The sequence below is a fragment of the Eufriesea mexicana genome, unplaced genomic scaffold, assembly GCF_001483705.2.
Source record: "Eufriesea mexicana isolate 0111107269 unplaced genomic scaffold, ASM148370v2 scaffold710, whole genome shotgun sequence".
NCBI lineage: Eukaryota > Metazoa > Arthropoda > Insecta > Hymenoptera > Apidae > Eufriesea > Eufriesea mexicana.
In genome coordinates, this window is record NW_016908851.1 from 47,369 (window position 1) to 68,521 (window position 21,153).

General features: G+C 32.9%; 1 protein-coding gene across 4 annotated transcripts in view; it reads right to left on the bottom strand.

Moving 5' to 3' along the window:
* Positions 1–21,153, bottom strand: part of LOC108546427 (collagen alpha chain CG42342) — a 258,119-nt gene that overhangs the window by 19,531 nt on the left and 217,435 nt on the right. For 3 of the 4 annotated variants that reach the window (XM_017898491.1, XM_017898488.1, XM_017898490.1), the window contains exons 3-8: positions 20,379–20,414; positions 18,952–18,987; positions 15,223–15,294; positions 11,401–11,454; positions 6,890–7,069; positions 4,903–5,005 (exon numbers count right to left, since the gene is read on the bottom strand). In XM_017898491.1, the coding sequence (XP_017753980.1) occupies positions 4,903–5,005; positions 6,890–7,069; positions 11,401–11,454; positions 15,223–15,294; positions 18,952–18,987; positions 20,379–20,414 (481 nt within the window). The remainder of the gene's footprint in view (positions 1–4,902; positions 5,006–6,889; positions 7,070–11,400; positions 11,455–15,222; positions 15,295–18,951; positions 18,988–20,378; positions 20,415–21,153) is intronic. The other variant, XM_017898489.1, reaches the window with a different exon arrangement.

Below are 21,153 nucleotides of genomic sequence, written 5' to 3' on the forward strand. Positions count from 1 at the left end.
CTGTACTGTACAATAATTTACATTTAGATCAGGTAATTTCTAACTTTTGTAAGGCAGTGTATATGGCCGTTACTAAGTGACAAACTCGATTTCAGGAGAATAATTACAAACTATTCTATAACACGGTATACAAGCGAAGGAGTTTGGTCATAAAGGAATAATAGGCGAATGTATTAGAAAAGGCTACTCTTTCCTATTTTTCATTATGTACACATCAGTGCAATCGTATTACTTTCTAATTAAAATATTTGTTTCCAAAACAGGTAGGTCCTTTTGGAAAACTGCTTAAAAATTAAATAGAACGGAAAGAGGCATATTTCTACTCGATTAATCTTACATCTGATCATCATCATTATTGTAAACGTTGGGTAAAACAATACTTTTGTATTTTAACATTGAAATTTTAACGTGTACAGCTATTTTCTCTATAAAAACTTAATCGAATAATGTTTTTTTAACATTTTGCGATTCATATTTTATAATTTTCCTTTTGTAAGCACCAACTACTACCAATTGAGCGCAGTTCCATTAAAAGAGTGCTTGTACCAACAGCGATTTCTCTTTGTTAGAAACAAAGCCCATAATCGACGTTAAAAAATAGAGGAAATATATAAAGGATATTTGAAAATGTGGAATCCTGCTAAATGAAATACAAAAAGGATTCTATGTAAAATTAATAACGTGAAAAATAAATCTCCAGTCAAGCGTACAAAATAAGCTAAACGAAATAAAAATTTATAAATGTACATATGTTTTGAAGCACGAATGTTTCTCGGTTGAATATTTTAAGGCACGTATATTAAGACTATATTGAATTTTATTCACGGTCTACGGACACTATATTTTTTATTATCATACACAGATAAGATTATACTACAATTTTATTATACAGCGGTGTACACTACAAAGAATAGTGTTTATCAGTAAAATCAGGATATTTCAGCAGATACGTAGAGGAATACTATTTGTGTTAGATTATTTATGCATCTTTATTAGAGAAAATTTACCCACAATCTAAACCAACAAAATATTATTTATTCTCTTCAGGGAAGATAGTTTATATTTTTATATTTACTTATTGCATATTATTTTTAAATTTATCTAAATGTGCAGCGAATATTGTATATACCTTTCGAATTATTTAGAATTGGAATGTCAAATCGATCATGTTCATTCTAGCGTAACTCGCTATATTACTTTATCACAAATTGCTATGAATAATAAAAATGTCACAAATTTGTTACCTGGAAAACAGGTTAACGAGGTTAAGAAATTTTTTTTAAATGAACAGGTAGGATCAAAGAACGGCATGTAATAAATATTCAAAAGCGAATATTTAAAACATGAAACTACTGGCGTATCCTCTTTCAATATTGAATCTGTGATAAGTCTCAGACCTGATTAACTTACTAGTTTTCGTTCATGCAAGTTCCCTTATTCGGACAAGTAGAAGTTGCGGGTTACATCCAACTGATGGATGAAAGATAAAATTGTCTGGCTGAGCAATTCGTCTTATGGTAATCTTATTGTCCTTGTTCATCAAAGAATAATGAAGAATCAGTACCCTTATCGCAATCTCAAGAAACTGGCTATAGAAAATTAGTTTACGACATTACTGATAGATGGTGGTTTTAGTAGGCCACTAGGAAAAATGGCATTTTTCATCACTCAATTCGATTTCCATCATGTTCAAGTCGCTCAGTCATTACGTGTACGTCATTTGTTACATCACGTGAACGGTTTGAATATTTATGAATGCCATTTACTTTGACAAATAGATTTAAAGCCTTTCAACGATCTATCAGCGACATCTTTTTAGAATTGATTCTGAAAGACAGAATGCTTCTACCTACTGAAGTCATAAACGAACATATAGAAAGCTTTAAACTATTTGAAACGTCTGTATTTATTTATTTTTAGTTACCTCCATTTATTTATTTACTTCCATTAGTTTCATATTAATACTAACATTAATATATTAATAATACACATAATAAATATATATTAATATATTAAATATTAAATTAAAATTCAATTAATATTAAATATTAATATATACACACTATGTATTAATATATGCAGAAAATTTATATCGTGTAAGCAAATTATATGTTTCGAAAGGAAACCTGGAGCAATTAAATAATGCATTTTAATATTCACTATCTTCTCTAATATGTCGCTTGTATCTTTTCCTTATAGCCAATTGTGAACTCAAAGAATGTTCTATTATTTAAATCTATCCTGAATATTGTTATTATGGAATCTCCAGATTGTGATGAACATAGATATTAAAATAACTAGAATGCAGATTCATTTTTAATTATCATAAGTACACTGTGCATTCATTGGAAATACCAAATTATGTATATCACGGATTACCGCTTACACTCATTGATATGCCAATGTACATGCGAACTTGTGTATCAGTTACATCTCTAAAGCTATTAACTGTACTACATTCCAATCGATTGAAATCAAGACTGTGTTAGTATCCAATGGAGACACACCTTAATGCGAATCAATTCTAATGCGAAGAGCTGGCTCACACAGAGTAAATTAGTGAAATATCCTCACGTGCCCTTGCTACACCTGTACCTACGTCTATGAGTCTGTTTCTTTGTTTACCATCGGGTCTTTTGTTTCGTATCAGTCGTACTAACGTCAGTACAAAACGAAATAAAGCGCTATTACAGTGAACTTAAACAAAACATTCGAATACAGTCATCTGTGTTAATGTTAAATGCTACAGTTTTCATTTTTGCTCTCTAAAATTGTTCATAAGTACATAGTATGAGATTTAGTATAAAAATCTGCCACGTTTATTTAGATTATAGTAAAAGCGTTAATATTAATTATTTCTTCCTTTAGTATTGCATTAATAAAATTAGTTATTTATGAGTAACATAATTAATATCATAAATTTAACAAAGTTAAATGAATACTAGGAGTAATGAGGGAGGTCAGTTTCTGGCTGTTATTAAAATGTTTGTGAATGGCATAATGTGTATCATGTTCCACTGTGAGATAGTTTATAAATTAGTTATCGAGGAACATTTTGTCCTGAGATACCCGTTTCGCAGTATATTAGATTACCCTAGAAAATACTGAAATATCGAAGTTTATTCAAAAGGAAAAATAACAGAAAATATCGAACTGTGATTACAGCAAAAAATCCTTTAAAACGATCTATCAATATGTATGCTTTATCTATCAGTATACACGGTTGGAAAAAGTTGGAAACACGTCCAATATTTTCTGGGATAACCCAACAAAATCACAATAGGATACGAGTATAAAACAACTGAATACGAACATTTTTTTCATTTATATGTGTAGATATGTGTACATATAGAATGTCCATTTTAATTAAAGCACACGAGTATCGTCGAAACTGAGTGATATTAAAAATATAGTTCAAACGGAATTACTCCGTTTCAGAGAGAACATTTTCCAACGAACATTGTTTTCCTTTCTAATGAAAGCGCCACTGGGATTCATTTCTTTGTTTTCTTAAATGGCACCATACATGCTCTTTTAGCTATACCACTGCTCAAGGCCATTCAGGGATAACCCCCACCAGCCACTCGACTGCCTCAGCTATCCTATTCCCAACCATTTCATTCCGTTTAGCTATCTGAAAGGTTGGGGACGAAATGCATTTCTCTCACGGTGCAAAAATGTGATTTCTCTTTCAATTGTTCTAGAAATAATCACGTGTAGTTAATATTCCGGATGGTATTGACTTATAATACGCGGATCTTTCCTCTTATTTGCATTTTAAATCATTGTTTCCAGTCATTCGAAATTTATATTCAACCTGAACGATCACGAAACTTTCCTCATGTATATTCGAAATACACACAAATATATACACGCATATTCTGAATACCAATATTTTGCAAAGATTAATAGAGGACGTTAATGAAAAAGTAGAATACGTGGACCGAAAATAATGGACATTTACAATATATTACTCGTTATATATGATATAAAGCTACATTTTATGAGGTTTATAATATAACAATAAAAAATTAATAAACATATTAAAAAAGTGAGTTATCAGTTTTATAAATAGCTTTATGACTTTTGACTTCCCTGAGCTACTAAAGCTTTGAGGAAAGTCTTGGAATCGTTTAGTAAACGTGAATTCTTAAATGATGCTAAATGTATTTACATAGAGAATGATATTACTGAAGAAACAAGTACAGTTTTTCAATTTTTTATATGCTTCCATGAAAAAGAAAACTGATGGTCGTCGATCGTAAAATATCTGCCTCGAAACAGAATAAATTTCTACCTAATATAATTCAAGAAAATAAAAATTCCATAGTGATATTTACACGGAACACCCTATATACACATATGCATATACACGTGCACAGGTTGTTTCATAACACGTAAAATTCACTTCAGGCGAGCATAGATGTCGTATTTAACTTTCCTCTTGAGTTACAGCCATTTCTGAACATTAATAATGCGCGTGAAGTCACGTTTATAGAAAGTACCACTTAGAAAATGGCCAGCTTTAGTCTAAATGCAAGTTTATGCCCGTCGTGTTACAGAGTTTCTCAATTCTTCAGACGTTCCAGGCAACTGTCTACCATCACGTACGTAAGCAGTTTAACAAAATCATTTATACTAATCATGGTTGTAACTCAGGGACTGGATCATACAGAGCACGTGTTTACGTGAACTTTCTTCATTGTTTTCATCTTCCCTGTTCACCATTTAAATGGATGTCCCGTGTTATGAAGCACTCTGTATATAATGTGTATTTAAGAACTCTAGAAAGAATAATTCAAATCTCTTTATGTAGTCGTATTATGTTGCTTTAATGTATTATGCGTGCGGCTATCAGTCTTGAGAGAATTTAAATTATAACGCATATATATATATACTTACCAGGTGGTCCTGGTCGACCGGGGGGTCCTTCGAGTACTTCAGCTGTAAACTGATTCCCGCTCAAAGATGTCATACCTCGGTCGCCTCTATCACCCTTGTCACCCTGTGAAGAATAATGTTACGTCAATTAATGGATGTTTTAGAATAAGATTAACGAGTCTGATAGAAAACGAGAGGTCAGAACATTTGATGTTTATCATTTATATATCACATCGTTTTCGAGAATAATAAAACCTATGAAATTATTGTATTTTCGATATACAGATATGTATCTGTTAGATAGTCATAGGAAAAACTGGGGAGAACGATTTGACAAAAACACGTACTACAAAGAAATGAAGATTAGTCAAGAACTAAGAAAAATACTTTTTACTTTCAAATACTTTTGAACTACGTTGTTACAATAACTAAGAAAAATTGTTAGAATTGAAGCAAATTCCACAATAGTGATATGTTACTGCCCTCTACAAAATGGCGGTGTGTTATAGGATGCAGTACAATGAGTGTAGTTCGTATTGTTATAAACTTTTGTGAAATTAATTTGTTCTTCAATATAAAATTGAAATAAAAATTAGTTATACTACTGCAACATTTAGTTTTTTTCTATTTAACATCGCAGAGAAAAAATGTGTAATTGCAGTTATATAAGATTTGCAAATCTATTCGGAATAAAACACTGTCCTTTCATTTTGTTTTGAATGAATTATCAACTACAGTTAAATGCATTTCTCTAATTACGCTGCTTGTTGCTTCGTCCGTCGTTTGATTATATTATGGTACATGTATACGTTAGACAGTAGTACATAACTCTAAAGACACACAGAGTACGCGCTAATTAGTTTAAGTGTGAAATTATACTGTAACTACCGAAACTATTAACGTTTACAAGTACAAATGTTGTAAATTTTGAATGCACATATTTTGTCAGATTTTGTTTAATCTTCATTGTTTAATAGATGATAATTGTACCACTAATAATAATTTTTCTTCATAAAATTAATTTAACAAGTAGCTCAGTGAATCGCTCAAAACAAAGAAATAGATTCATAATAACAAATTAATTTATACTATTCAAAATCATCCTTGGTTATCTTTTTTCATATATTTTGTACCTGGCTTTTAAAATGATCAACAAGTGTACGACGAAAAAGTTTGCATGTTTTTACCTCAATTATTTTTTCCTTTTTACTAATATATTCACTCGTATATTATTCAAATAAATTTTGTCAAGGATAGTTCATGAATTGCATTGATCTCAATCTTTTCATGAGTACGCAATATTAAATCTTGTCTAAGATGTTTAATTATTATAAGTTATTACGAATGACTTAGAAACTGGATAAATCTTTTCCATTACTTTTCCTTCTGTCCTCTTAATCCGTATTAAAATTACAAGTGTAAGCTTTTAATGGTACAAATGTTTCACCTGCGGGCGTATTGTACACATGACATGGTATAACGCGTGAAATACCATAAAAATCTAAAAAAAAAGAAATACTATATAGCAATTGAACAGACAGACAAATTATTTATAAACATAGCTCTGACATAAACGTCACACAAAGTTTGTTACGTACATACATGTGACAACAGTACAATACACGAGCGAGCTGCGAAACATGTGTGAAGTTGCCAGCAAAAGTGAAATTTCTGCTAGAAATCGAAGGCAAAGAGGTATGTAATACACCTTCAACCCTCTATCGGCCAATTGTGAAATCAAACTTCCGCGACGGGAATGAATCAGATCGGTAACAGAAGTCAAGCAAAACAGAGGTCAGTGCATTCGCCTCTTCTCCTTCAGTTTACTTACACAATGCAAACTTCACCTTTATTGCATAGAACTATACGTCGCTCGCGAGAAAAACATTGATAACCTCAAAATTTTCATAAAATGAAATGTCAATTTTCATTCTGGAATATGTTAAGGTACGAGTATAGAAATTGTCAATCTTACTAGAATAACCTATAGTGTCAGTATCTGTGTTACCTTAGGACCCGGAAGTCCCGCCGTACCAGGTGGACCGATTGGTCCAATAGGTCCTGGTGCTCCCTTTTCACCCGATGGGCCAACATCACCAGGTGATCCCTGCCTGCCTTCGTGTCCGGGAAGACCTTCGACTCCCGGAGGACCGGGTGGCCCCGGTGGTCCAGGTTCGCCTGGCTCTCCCTGTTACGTTCCAAGAGTGTTACGTCGTTACCGCTTTCTTCCGGCGAGAGCCCTCGACAAGAGTGTCTCTCGGTACTCGTCGGTTTGTGCCACAGACGAAGGAGGGACAGGGAAAGGAACAGCGGAGAAAAATGTCGGTGGTGAATATACAAAGAGGCAGATAGAAGACGAGAGAAAAGAGAGAGAGAGAGAGAGAGAGAGAGAGAGAGAGAGAGAGAGAATGAGAGAAAGAGAGAGAAGAAAGAGAGAGAAAGGAGGAGACAGAGAGGCAGATAGAAAAAAGACAAATAGGAGGAAGAGGATAGAGACTGCGGATAGAACAGAGAGAAAGCGCGTGGAAAAAACTGTGCGTGTATATCACGTATACGTTTAATTCATTTTAGAATGTGCTCTTTTAGGTTATGAGATATATAAGGTACTATTGAGATACGAGAAAGTAATTATAGTTTAACCCCTGCGGCTTATAATAGCGAGATAATGAACGTGTATTATCGTATAGAGTCAATAGAAGCGTATTGTAACGAAGTTTCGGTTCTGAAATTGTAGTTTCGGTTTGTGAGATCGAGAATCGCTAGATGCGAATTAGGTATAATATTTCAATGTTCTTTTCAAGTAACGTAGTATTAGGCGAATAAACACCTGACGCTAACATATGTGGCTAATCAAAAGTTGTAAAGCAAAGGGTTAACTACTAATGTGCATGGAGAATCCCGACAGTGAAATATTATTGAAACACTCGTAGCTAATAGCTCAACGTATGTTTACGCGTGTATGATCCTTGTGTTAAGCGACCATTAGCTCCCCGAATACTTAGATATAAATATTACACGATGCGTGTATGATCTGCAATTAATTTGATAAATAAATTAATTTCTAGCTAAGCGAAAATATCGAATTTTTGTATGTTGTTTAACAGAAAATTAATTTGGCAAAGGAGATGATAAAAGGAAACAATTACTATACTATACTATACGATAATTTTATTTGTAAGCTTCTTAGAAAATACTTTATGAGTGAGATACACCTTTATGATGTAAGAAACTATATCTTAATCAAAGATAAATTACTTATCAAAACTTCATTGAAACTTATTAAAACTTTCATCTTGAACAATGTGTTTTAAAATAAATGCTGTTTGAGATAAAGGTTATACTAATGACTCGAGTATGGCGGAGAAATGGCGCGAAAATTCAATTCATTATCTTCCTCCTTTTGTTTTCAAATATTCTTAAAATTGTTTGAACTAATTCTTTATTGATATACTTATAGATCTTGTACTATGTTATTGTTTTAACATGTTCTTAGGTAAAACGTAGAGAAAAAGGAATTTATTATAAATAAAAAAACGATTAATTTCTGAAATTAACCATATGCTTACTTGCAAATTATTGTGATAAGAACATGAAACTTATATATGTTCCACGCACAGTTTTAGATTCGTAGAGCATCATGCACAAGTCAGATATCGAACTTAAATAAATGCAAGTACTTGTGTATTAAAAACTCGGTAAAAGTTTCTAGGAAAACTTTCCTCTGCTATTTGGTATTGAAACATCGAATGTAGCATAAGCACTAAACGTTCTTGAAACTTGTATTGTAAACGGATATACAATAGAACAACAAAAAAACTAATACTGCTATGGCAAATATAATCTATCTTAATAACTTTTAACTTTGTGCATAAGTAATGTACATCTTTAAGATATGGTACATAATATACATCCCAGTTGTCAAAGATGCATCTTACATGGCAACTTATACTATAAGATGAATCTTACATACATAATTTATCAATTTTTATTAAAAAATAAATTTCAATTATTCTATCTATAAAAAGTTGTTAACAATTGAAATCACTTTGCACGTTGTAACTAAGATAGAAAAATGCTTTCAATAACCATACTCGTTTAAGGTGTATACATTACCGTTCATAGATATCCGGATACTTTGGTCCATTTGTGATAATAGTAGATGGGTATAACCAACTGTACAAATTAATGACAAATCACTAAAGATGACACTTATTACTTTCTTATTCAACTAATGATAAACTGATAATATAAAATGCCATTTGACTACACTTAATAATAATTATTTATTAAGCGTAATTATTAAGAATAATAATTGCATGCAATAATAATAATGAAGAAGAAAATCATGAGCGAAGCTTTTACCTACAATTTTGTTTTCACCAGTAATTTTCTATTCAATATACAGCGTGTGTATTTAATTCGTAATTTTCTAATTAAACTACGTTCTGTCGAATGTAAACAATTATCCGGATACTTTTGAGCGGCAGTGTACCTGCATATGCATACGTATACACACGCTTTCGTACATATATCTATGCATACTATTTAATACATTCGTCTAACAAATTACATAATGTACACGCTGTACTATATTCTTAAAAAAACTTACGGTCGCAATAAGATTCATAAAATGGAGGAAAAACATGCAATACACGCACGTGCGTTGTTGAATATGCGTGATATATTGGAGGTAAAATGGCATGCAGAGAGAACAGGACCGTGTTTCTTTTCTTTATGTCTTCTACATCTTTGTTATTAATTTCATTTTGTGTATTTACGAAATATATCGTAATAAGCGGTATAACCAAGAGTACAGCGATTCTACATGTAAAAACGAATCGAAAATGTAGAATACAATTTATATACGAGGCATCGTTTCTCAGAAAATTAAGCTTGAAAGTTCTTGGAGTGTACTCCGTGCTTGATAAAGTTTTGATGGCGTACAATCGTCGAATAAGGTTCAAATAAGGTTTCTATCGCTGTTCAAACTCCTGAATATTCAAATCGTTTCCTGATTGCCAGCTTTATCAGTTTCCCCATGAATGAAAATTCCAAATTTTTCTATTAACGAACGATGACGCGGCAACTATGCTGCGTAGTGAAAGCTTCGGCACGAACATAACCAAAGAATTTTTAAACTCAATTTTCTCTCTAAATCGAAGGTTTACATTGAAATTTTTCATTCATTTTCGATTCGTTTTTGAATCTAGAACCAAATTCTCGATTCTACCATTCATTATGAAATATGTTAAATATGTATCGTGGTGGTTTCCAGTTACAGGTGATTAGAAATTTTTGTGCATATTTCGCTTGGCTAACTCTTAAGAATCGTTCTAAATAATAAGAGAGTAACCTCTAGGTGACGTTTATTAAATATTGTAATCTTATAGAATACCTTTTTAAAGTTTTGGGAAATTCGAAATATTAAAATACAGGTTCTAATCAAGAGACAATCCAGTCGGCAAAAATCTTTTAAATTTTGGTATTAATTAATGCAGGGTTTACAGTTGAAGAATCAAGAAAGAATGATCAAATTTGTTATTTGGCTATGTGAACTTTAACAGAAGAATCTGCATGTCTTCAAATATTAAAATTATATTCTACTAATTAAATACAGATTTTATGTATTCTTTTTAGTTACATATACAGATACATCTACAAATTTCTAAAGCAAAGAGACTAAAATAAAGATCTCATCCTATTATTTTCTATCAATTAGAATTATTCTCAAGTGCAAGGCAAAAAAATTCCAATATCAAAAAGGAAGAACCACCCTGGTGTGTATACAAGCACTTCAACAATTAACTCAATGTTTATGTACATGTTACATAACTTGTAATATAAAACAATAATTATACCATAAGTTGTAACAGATCTTTGTCCAAAGTTCAGGAAAGTAAGATATTTACTTTTATCACTACTTACTGTTGCTGTAATCCACTTAGCAAATAATTTAAGATTAAGTTCTTAACAAAATGCGATAAAAGAGACTGTATCCTACACGGCCCTGAGGAAGAAGGTATAAAAGAATGAAACGATACTTGGTATGAAGTTGTAAAATAAGAAGGTGCAAGGTAAACTGTATATCTTTCGGTACGACGAACGGCCATAAAGAGAAATTTCAGTACGTTTCATTCGTCTTGAAAGAAACCGTTCAGAAAACTTCTTTTATGCACGTTATTGCTCGATTCACCAGCCAAACGACATATAAAAATAAAGTACGTATTGAAGACATTTTCCAACATTTTCTTTCGCATTTTTACTATAATAACATTTTGATTTTATAAATCAACTATTTTTTCCATATCGAATATGTCTATAAACGCAACAAACAATTAAATATTTTATTTATCTGTTAAAATTACATACGTATTTATAGGTTAACAAACACGTGCACGCGATAGAGGTTATGGAATATCTGTCGAACAGTTGCAACGCAAGAAATCGAATGCCTGGAGAATCGATGTCAAGAAAGGGAAGGGGAAGGGGCAGGGGCTCCCAAAGAGCAGGCGCACTTACTTTCAGTTGTATGATGGTCTGCGCTGAGATATTATGCCCTAGCTCCTGAAGTCCCTAGAAGTAGGTCAACACTACGGGTAAAAACCAAATCGCTACCAGACGAAAACATAGGGGTAACGGGTAGGTGGGATAACCTAAAATGGATCATTTGGGAATATCTCGTTTCTCATTGCTCTTCCGTATCCAAGGCATGCCCAGAGATATACCTAAATACTGTAACTTAAAGTAAATACCATTACCAACCAAAAACCAAATACGACAAAATGCGACGATAACATTTTGATGCAAGGATAGCACTCTCATGTGTTTTTTAATATATTTCTTAATATATAAAGCAGAAGAAAGTTGTTTCATTGGAATAATTCTTTGTTTAGTAGAATACTGAGCAAATTTTTGTGCAGATTTAAGTACAAAATGATATAAATTATGCACAGTGTTGTTGAAATATAGCTTGACACTTGGCAGACTTGTGCTACTTATTATGCTAAGTAAGTAGTAGTTAATTAATATTGATCTTTATATTACCTTTTTCTGTGTAAATAGCAATGCTTTATTTCAGGAATTTTTCCTTATAGTATGTATGTACAGAAAGAGGGTATATCGAGTACAACTTCACAGAAATATATCAAATTTATATTTAGACAACAAGGATTAATTTTAAGGTCTCTCTTCTTATGTTTTTTTTTGTGAGAATTATAAGCTTTTAAAATTTCAAACCTGTTTGTTCCATCATTCCATATATCAATTACTATCATAGTTAGTAATATCAATTCAGCATTTTCTAAATTACACTTCATTTTACTCAGTGAGAAGTATAAGTCCTTAAAATTTAGGTCCTTTTTCTCAAGCATGCTATCCATGAAGTCCCGCTCGCAATCGGCAATCTAAAATAAAGATCAATGTTAATCAACTTCGTATTTTCTGAAACATCTTTTACTTTTCCCGGTAAATGCTATAAGCTTCTAAAATCTCAAACTCTTTTTCTTCACCAGCCTGTACGCCAGTTAATGTCCAGTAATCTGGAAATAACAGTGAAGGTCCACTTAGCCTTACGTTCCAAACAACTTTTTCCTTCTCAAGCTACATCGAGACTCCTCTAAAGAGAAGAAACAATCGAAGAAAAACGGACACAAAACGGGGTGCTTATCCTCGCAGCGAAAGTGTCGTCGCACTTTAAACCAACGAGTGAACGCTACACCGAAAGCACCGCACGAGGCAACGACTAGAAATAGGATTGTGTCTAGGAGCGCGGACAGAAAACTCAAGGGAGATAGATTCCAAACGTGGAAACCTGGTGCGGGTTGTTATAAGAACGTTCGTGGACATGGCGATTGGTCGTGAACTAAAGGAGAAAAGGCGGAGGTGGAATAGCGTGGAAACAGAAGAACAGAAAGAAAGGGTACAAGAAGCAGGAGTAGCGACGACGAGAAGAGATTTCTGAACTGCAACACGAGCCGTGTTGCCTTCCGAAGAGGCCGGTTACCTTCAGAGCGACGATTTCCGCATAGCCAAGCGTCCCGCCGCGGAGCGTCGTCACCGACCTCTTTAACCCTAATCCCTGTGCATTGACCCGTAGGCGGAAAGATGGTTTATATTGTTAATCTGTATCATCGAAGATCGATACGCTGACGAGAGAAAAATATAGTACGTCACACCTCGCGCCACGTGGCCATCGAGAGTCCTCTGAACGACGATCCTTCATCCGAGCTATAGAGGAGACATCGAGGGTTTGTCGATTCATGATACTTCTTGGTATCGATAAATTTAGTCATGGATATTGTATACAATTTTTGTAGACATCGTGGATATAATCAGATTCGTAGTTATCCTCTGTTATTTTGGAATTTTATGTATGTATTTGAAAAATTATCTATGATTATAATTGCTCATCTTAGGATTATTTACTGATACTTGGGATAAAATATCCTGATGAAACATGAGAACAAATAACGGAATAAAATAAAGCTTAAAAAGTATACATCAGTAGAGTTCCGATAATCGATACGAACGTCATTTGGTAACACCGGTAATCAATTAAGGCTGCTTTTAAAACTGATTACTGTTGATACTAGTCCAATTAATGTCGTGTCTGTTCAGGAAAATCTCATCGCATTGACAATTATCGTCGCAAGGACAGAATAAAAATCGTCGCACAAATTAAAATTGTCCATAAATTACGATAGCGTCTTAAAATTATTTTCCTCGTTTTTAATGAATTACTCAGATGTCCTCCGTCCAGCTGACGCATTTGGTAATCCGACATTGGGAAAGTTCTTAACGTGCGGAATTATCAAAATTCTACTGTACTACATGCACATGAGGATGCAAGTTAAAAGTCACGAGGATTAGTAACAGTGGGCTTTTAGTTTTAACAAATAGCTTAATAAATATTACAATTCAAATGAAACTTCTAATTTCTAATCATATGAATGTGTACTTATTTTTAAAAATAAAAATTATCTAAATTTATAGTATCCATAACGTTATCTTTGATTTATCTTTCTGATTATATCCGTGGTTTACAATTTCCAATTATTCAGGAAACAAAGAAAGTAAAAGATCTTCAAACGCACTGTGTGGACTCTTGATAGCAACGTGGGTAATTGTCAGCGAGAATCGATACGAGTCATATTCGGCGCTTTGAATCGAGAACGTAGCTTCTGTTCCTTAAATACCATACACGTATGTATCTGAACATATTTAGGCGCAACTGCTCGTCGTAATTCATGCCACGTCTGTTTCATCAGTGTCGGCTGTACATGCTCTTAAACATTACCAAATGCCAATTATAGTTAAGAACGAAGCCGTTGTCCTCGATCGTTGAGCTAACGAGAAACATCGAGATTCACTGTCCATGTGTTCACACAAAGTTGCACATAGATATTACCTTGATTACGTGCTTGTAAAACGTGGTCTCAATCAGAGAACTTGATCGAAAAAATTATTTTTTCAGAAAAAGTTACATTTCAAAGATTTCATCGCAATTATCTGACGTTCGAGATCAATCTCTTAGTTACTTTTAATATTAACCTGTAGCAAGTCTTTCTATGACCAAAATCAAGGTCAGATGGTTATTAGTTACTCTGTGATACGATGATAAATTGTGACACTTTAATATTTATTTCAATTAACAGCAAAAATACTTGAAAAAAAACTTTTGAAATTCTTGTCCCTGTGTTAATTGCAGAATCTTACAACTTTCTATTTTATGAGCCTAATAAAATTATCAGGGAATGTGCTAAAGAAATTACATTTTCTTCAGGTAACTTGCTTCATTAACAAGTTTACTTCGTACGTCTCGAATCTCAGATTTACAATATATCTGGTGATATCAATTCGAATATAATACGTAATTTAAAAATTAGGAAATTTCGAATAAATCTTTGGCAATAATTCAAGTAAAATATATATAACGTTTTGTAACACAGAAATAAATTTTGAGTGAATCATATCCGTTGGTATGTAGCATAGTATATCATATTCTCTGATAGAAATACGTCTTCTTCAGCACGCACATTACGAGGTACATAAATAGACTGTACATTATTTGTCAGAGAAAATACATCATTTATCCTTTGCGCCATTTTGGTCCGCGATTCTCTACATTTTATTTTTGTTTTTTCTAGTCGTAATTAAATGTCGTTACCAAATAGCATCCTCCATTGATGGTACGGAATTTTACGAGACTGGTTTACTAAAGAATAGCAAATTGCTGAGGAAGATCGAAAGGAGAAACGATGTACCTTCGAATTACACGTACGTCGTTTACTAGCTGCGTAATGCAGCTCTGATGCTGTTTCTCTAGATAACGTAGCTAGATACCTTTACTGCAGAAAAGACGTCAAAGCCTGAACTACCCAGTTCGCCCTTCTGCCCTTTATCTCCGGCTCGACCCTGCAAACGAAACATACACTGTTGTATTTGATGGGAAAATAACATTGTGTCATAGCGAAAAATCGAAATAAAACCACCGACCGTTCCAACGAGTTTCGAAAACCTTTGTTTCCAGTTTAGCTGACTGACTTTCATTACATTCTGTTATCGCGAACAGTCGAACGTTATGTTTTTGGCGAACCACGAGTACATTTTTGTAACTCCAAATTTTACGTGAGTTTGCTTTCAATAAAGAACGACTTGCGTTCTTTTTATATTTTAAACGATTATATACAATGATGTATAAATGTACTTCTTACAAAATATTTAAAAAGTGGCTATTGGGAAGATAATAAATAATTTGTTACCACCATCATCGTATTCGATATCGAACTAGAAATTAATTTTAACTGGCAAATTCTTTTTTATGGACAGAGATAAATAGTCCAGTTATTAGAGGGTTCAGAAGTTGGTAAATTGTATAATAAACGTATTTAGAAATATTGAGCAAAATACGTTTAATTGCGCACGTATTTTTCCACGCCCCTGTATAGTATAATCTGATGATTTCATATTTCTCTTCTATCGAAGTAACATTTGAACGTCAAATTTTGTCACGAATAGCAGTATTAAATTGACGTTATTTTTATAAAAATAGCGTAGCATGACATTTGATAAGCTCTGGTATATTTTATCTGGTATATATATGGTACTCTCGTTGGCTATATATTTACATATAAATCGTCAATTTGAATTGTGAAGCTTATCGTGTGAATGAGGTTAATTAAGAGTTCTATTTAACTTTCCTTTTGTGAAAAAAATTAGCCTTTCACAGTGAAATCAAAATCGTAGTGGTATAAATTTAAACAAACAAATCTCGACGTACTGCAAATTAAAAAACAGTGTATCCGATCAGTCCAATTATAACATTAAAATCTAGTTTTTCTGTGAATTCCCCAATGCTCAAAAATTCTGTTAGTATTACTCGTTGAAGAATATAGAAGAAAGTAATGTAAGCCAAATTATCAATTAAGATATTGGCGAATATTTATTACGTTCGAAAGTTCGTCGATTAATAGGTAAATTAGCTTAGAAAAGGAACAAAAGCTTCAGCATCGAATATTAAGATTAAAACTTTTTAACGATATAAGCTGTACAGTGGTAGTCGCAATAGAAACTGCTAATAATATTAACCCAATATTTTATGGTTTCTTCAAACAATTGCTTCGTATTCCACATTTGAAATAATCGATCGACTGTCTAAGAAAGCAGGCAGCACAGTAAATGGGTGCTATATTTATTAATTCTTTCACAACGGGTGGTTCTAATATGGAGATTCTTAGGCTGCCATGCGACTATCAAAAATCTGTGGCTAAATGCTACACGGGTTCCTATCACAGAAATAAAAATGAAATTAAAAAGTATCGTTTCTAACTACTTGTTGTTTAAAACTGAATAAAATCGTTACTATATACAAAAAATTCTTTTAACAATAAGATAACCTTACCTATCAAAGAAGATGAAATGATCAATCATCGATTTTCTACTAAATAAGGAATTGCAGTTACATTACAAAATCAGAATTGTATTATCGATTTGTATCTTTAGAAGTTCACGTAGAACAGATCTATCGTTATAATTAAGACGAATTTTTTAAACCACGTTTCAACAAAAGAACATCGAATTAAAACGTTCGCGCGCGATACGAATCCTAGCTTACACGTGGTGCCGCCTTAAGATCGGTGGATGCACAAGGTTAAGCGCGCGTAATTCAAACGGGTTAACAGTAATTACAGTTACTACTTATTAAATTATTATTGAACTATGAGTTCAATGTATTATCTTTAAGCTCAGATTCGACGAAACAAATAATAACGATTTAAAAAACGAGACTAATTATTATAAAATACACCAAAATAAAATTACATTAATTAAACTAATGGTAGGTTTCAGAACGACGAAAAATGGTATCAGCTACAGATTTTTGAAATATCTTAGGGCTACGTAGGTGGTTTTCAATGTGTGAAAATATGTTGTCAAGGTAATTAGTGGAAATTAAATGCCACTATATTAGGAATGCTTTGTTGGATATCACCTACGTATACACGTTTGTATTGAACGAGAACGAGAGGCACGTATATACGTAAGAGACCAGTTCTCGCATGAGTCGATCGAAATTCTTTCAACCCGACCACCATCGACAGAACAAATATCGCGTGATATTTGCAATGCACTCATACTCTTCTACCCTCCACCCTCGTTTTTCTCTCCTCCTATCTATGGGCGTTTGTACATCCGTTCGTACCACCCGCCCAGCAATTCTCGTTTTACTCGTTTCGTTTGCTCTACGACAAAATGCACGTATAACATATGCTTCGTGATGTTTTTGGACCGACATGTTTCAAGTATTTACAATTAATTTACAATTAAGCAGAACTTGGCGAATTTACATGTTTCTCATTTATACATGATGTTTAAAGCTACAATGATATTTCAATGCTCATTTATTAAGATTTCTCTCTGTTCTTGATATTTATTTATTTATTTAGGACTCACTAATACTCTAACATGCGATATTTATTTGTACCGAAATTTTACTAAATTTGTGTTAAATTTAAAAATAGACTGATAGACATGGACATATATTTACAACTAGCATTCAAGCACCAGGGACCAATCCTTTTCTTTTCCTAGTTGTATACTGTGATTTAAAATACATCGAATATCTATTCACTTTTTCCATTAAACAATTCAAATTCTCTTCTCGCTGTACAGGTAATCCTAAACTCTTGAGCTCTAGCGTATATTTCAGAAATTTAATCCATTTGTTACGAGCAAAAGAGCTTTGAAAATACATGAATTCGTGAATTCTAGTTATTGGTATTTATGTCATATATCTATGTGTACATACATATTAATGGATTCGCGAATAATCTTCCAACACAGTTCTTTCTCCGTTCACGTCCCACATATCGAATCAATTATTTGTTTTTTCAAAATTTCGTTGCGGTCAGTTTGGTACCTGTTTCAACATATTTGTAATTGTAAACAGTGACATTTCTCTTCTTCATTTTGTATTTCGTTTAAACTCGTTACGTAGCTGAATTTTCATTGGTGGATGAAAAATGCGAATCCGAGAAATTATATTTCTTCAATTTCCATTACTCAGAACTTTCTAAACAATTACTTACGTGTCTCTCAAAACCACGCTTCACTTCTCATACAAATATTCTTTGTTCATTAAAGTATTTATCATACTCCTATATCATACGCTGTTTTCTTGTATTAAGTACTAGTAGTTAACCGTGTTAGAGTTTCGGTGCTAGTAATTTATTCGTCTACCAGTTACACGCTGGATCATATCGAGCCAGCAAACGATAAACAGCGCGATTTAATCTGCAATTATATCTGCTACATGTATAATTAACACGTAGTGCGTTCCTCCTACTACCAATTATCGGTTATTAATGTCTCCTAGTTTAACCATCGATAAATTCGCTATCTTCCATTTCCACGTGTACCCTATTACCTTCCTCACTGCAAATTCACCACTTATTCCAAGATGATACGCGTACTCTCTACCCTACGATTTATAGATTATTTTACATGAAACTCTAAGACACACGAATTTAAGAAAAAAGAATATAGATAAAATAGATAGGCTGTGCGTACACTTACCTTCTCACCTTTTGGTCCATCTAACCCAATAGGTCCCTGAAAGAACACGCTAGTAAGTTTGGATAGTCGATTCGAACTGAGGGTAAAGGAAGATGAAAAATCAAAAGCCTGCTGACAGCCTTTGAAAAATAAAATCATTCCTGGCTATATATGTACGTATGCGAGCATACGACAAATAGAGGCGTCATCGAGTGTTGGAGAACATCAAAATGCTTTCAGATATGACGTTTATTTCATGGTAGTTGTGATTGTACAAAGTGTCCCCAAGTAAAATAGTTTCTCGAACTTAGGTGGTAAGAGAAGATAAAATGAAGTGAAAAGTTTCTTATCAGTGAAATACGAAAAATTGTTATTTCTCAGCAAGCGAACAAATTGTTTGATAAATTTTTATTCGTCTCATTCCATCTTATTTCTCTAAGTTCAAGTTATTGATATCTTTTTAGAATACGAATTCTATAACTTTTATAATCAATTCCATACCATGTTAATTCAGATTTACTTACAAAAACTTTATAATAAAATACTTGTCCAGTATAAAAGAAAAAAGAAAAATAAGAAATATGGGAATTAAATTGTTATGGAATTAACATTTCATTGTTTTAAAACAGTGTGGTATAACTGACTTTTTATTCTGTTATATACAAGCATCTCATTTCAGTCAATATTTTCTGATAACTTTGTGACGAATTGTTATTTTCAATTGTAGATTGTATTCCCATTTATGAGAAAAAATCGGGAACACCCTGTACATTCACTATACTTTGGCTTCTATATATAAATTGTGCCCGTATTACAGTTTTCAATAAATATCTTAATTCGACTACAAAAATTATTTCATTTACATACGTATGTAGATAAAGAGATACCATTTGATACGATTTTTCCATTCATAATTTCTATAGAATCGAGATTATAATTGGGATCATTAGTACGTCCATGTACAATTAGTGTTATCCATCACTACTTTTTTTGAATAGCAAACTTTTTTTGATATTCGTATATTCATTGTTTATATTTATTCGACGCCATATCCAAACGTCATACCTGAAAGCAAATGTCGAGTTTCAGTTTCACGATCAGTACATGTATAGACGTAAATCTGACACTGTGGAAAAAAGTGTAAAAAAGGATATTGCTGAAAAAATTGTGGAAAAAAAGCGCAAATTGAACGAATAAAAAAATGAGAGAAAGAGAGAAAGAGTGACAAAAAAGAAAAAGGAGGAGAGACAAAGAGGGAGAGAGAAAGAAAGAGAGTATGAGAGAGAAACTACATGAAACACGTTAATACAAAATATGATTTAATCGGTGTTACGTGCATACGTGAAGAACGAGTATACGAAAAGCTGTGTGAAAAAGTGTAAGGGTAACAAAAAAAAGCAGACAGACAAAGTGACAGAAGAATGGAAAGAAAATAAAAAATAATATACCGGAAAACCGTTCTGGCCCGGCGCCCCGGCCATACCCTGTAAGAAGGGGTATAAAAAATTAAAAACTCGTTTACAAAGGACAAGGGTTAAGTGCTCTCGCGTTCATGCAAAAGCAATTATTCCGCTGACCAATCGTGTCCGCGGTGTATCATGATGTACATACTGTTAAAAGGGGTCCGTACTACACCGATAATTATTCCAACCATTAGATATTCTCATGGCGACTAAATACACACGAGTATGTACCTCAGTTATCAAAACTTCAGGTCATCCTGAGTCAACCACGTTGACATACTTGCTATTAAAATCTTTCATATAACGATCAATATTATTCGCAATGAAACAGGACACTTTGTGTAAATTTCTGATATGTGTTCATAAATCGCATCGAAGGAAAACCGTTTCTCTTTAACCTCACTGTGGCGAAGAATATCAATCCTTTCATTCGTGTAACAAACATCTTCTCGTGGAATAAATATTTTCCTGGAAATTCTTTTCTTCTCCGATCCTCTCACAGATCGAATGATAACAGTATAGAGCGTTACGAAGACAGAGTTTGTGATTCTGTAAACTTACTCCATTCATACGAAGAAATAGCAAATATCTCAACAATGTAGATCTTAAAATCAATCCTTTAGATGTTACATCAAACGTATTTGATATTTCAAAAGCGTTTGATATTTCAAGCGAGTTTCCTAGCAACATATTGAATATAAATATAAGAACTAGTTTGATAGTACATTAGCATTAAATTACAAAATAATACAAAGGTTAC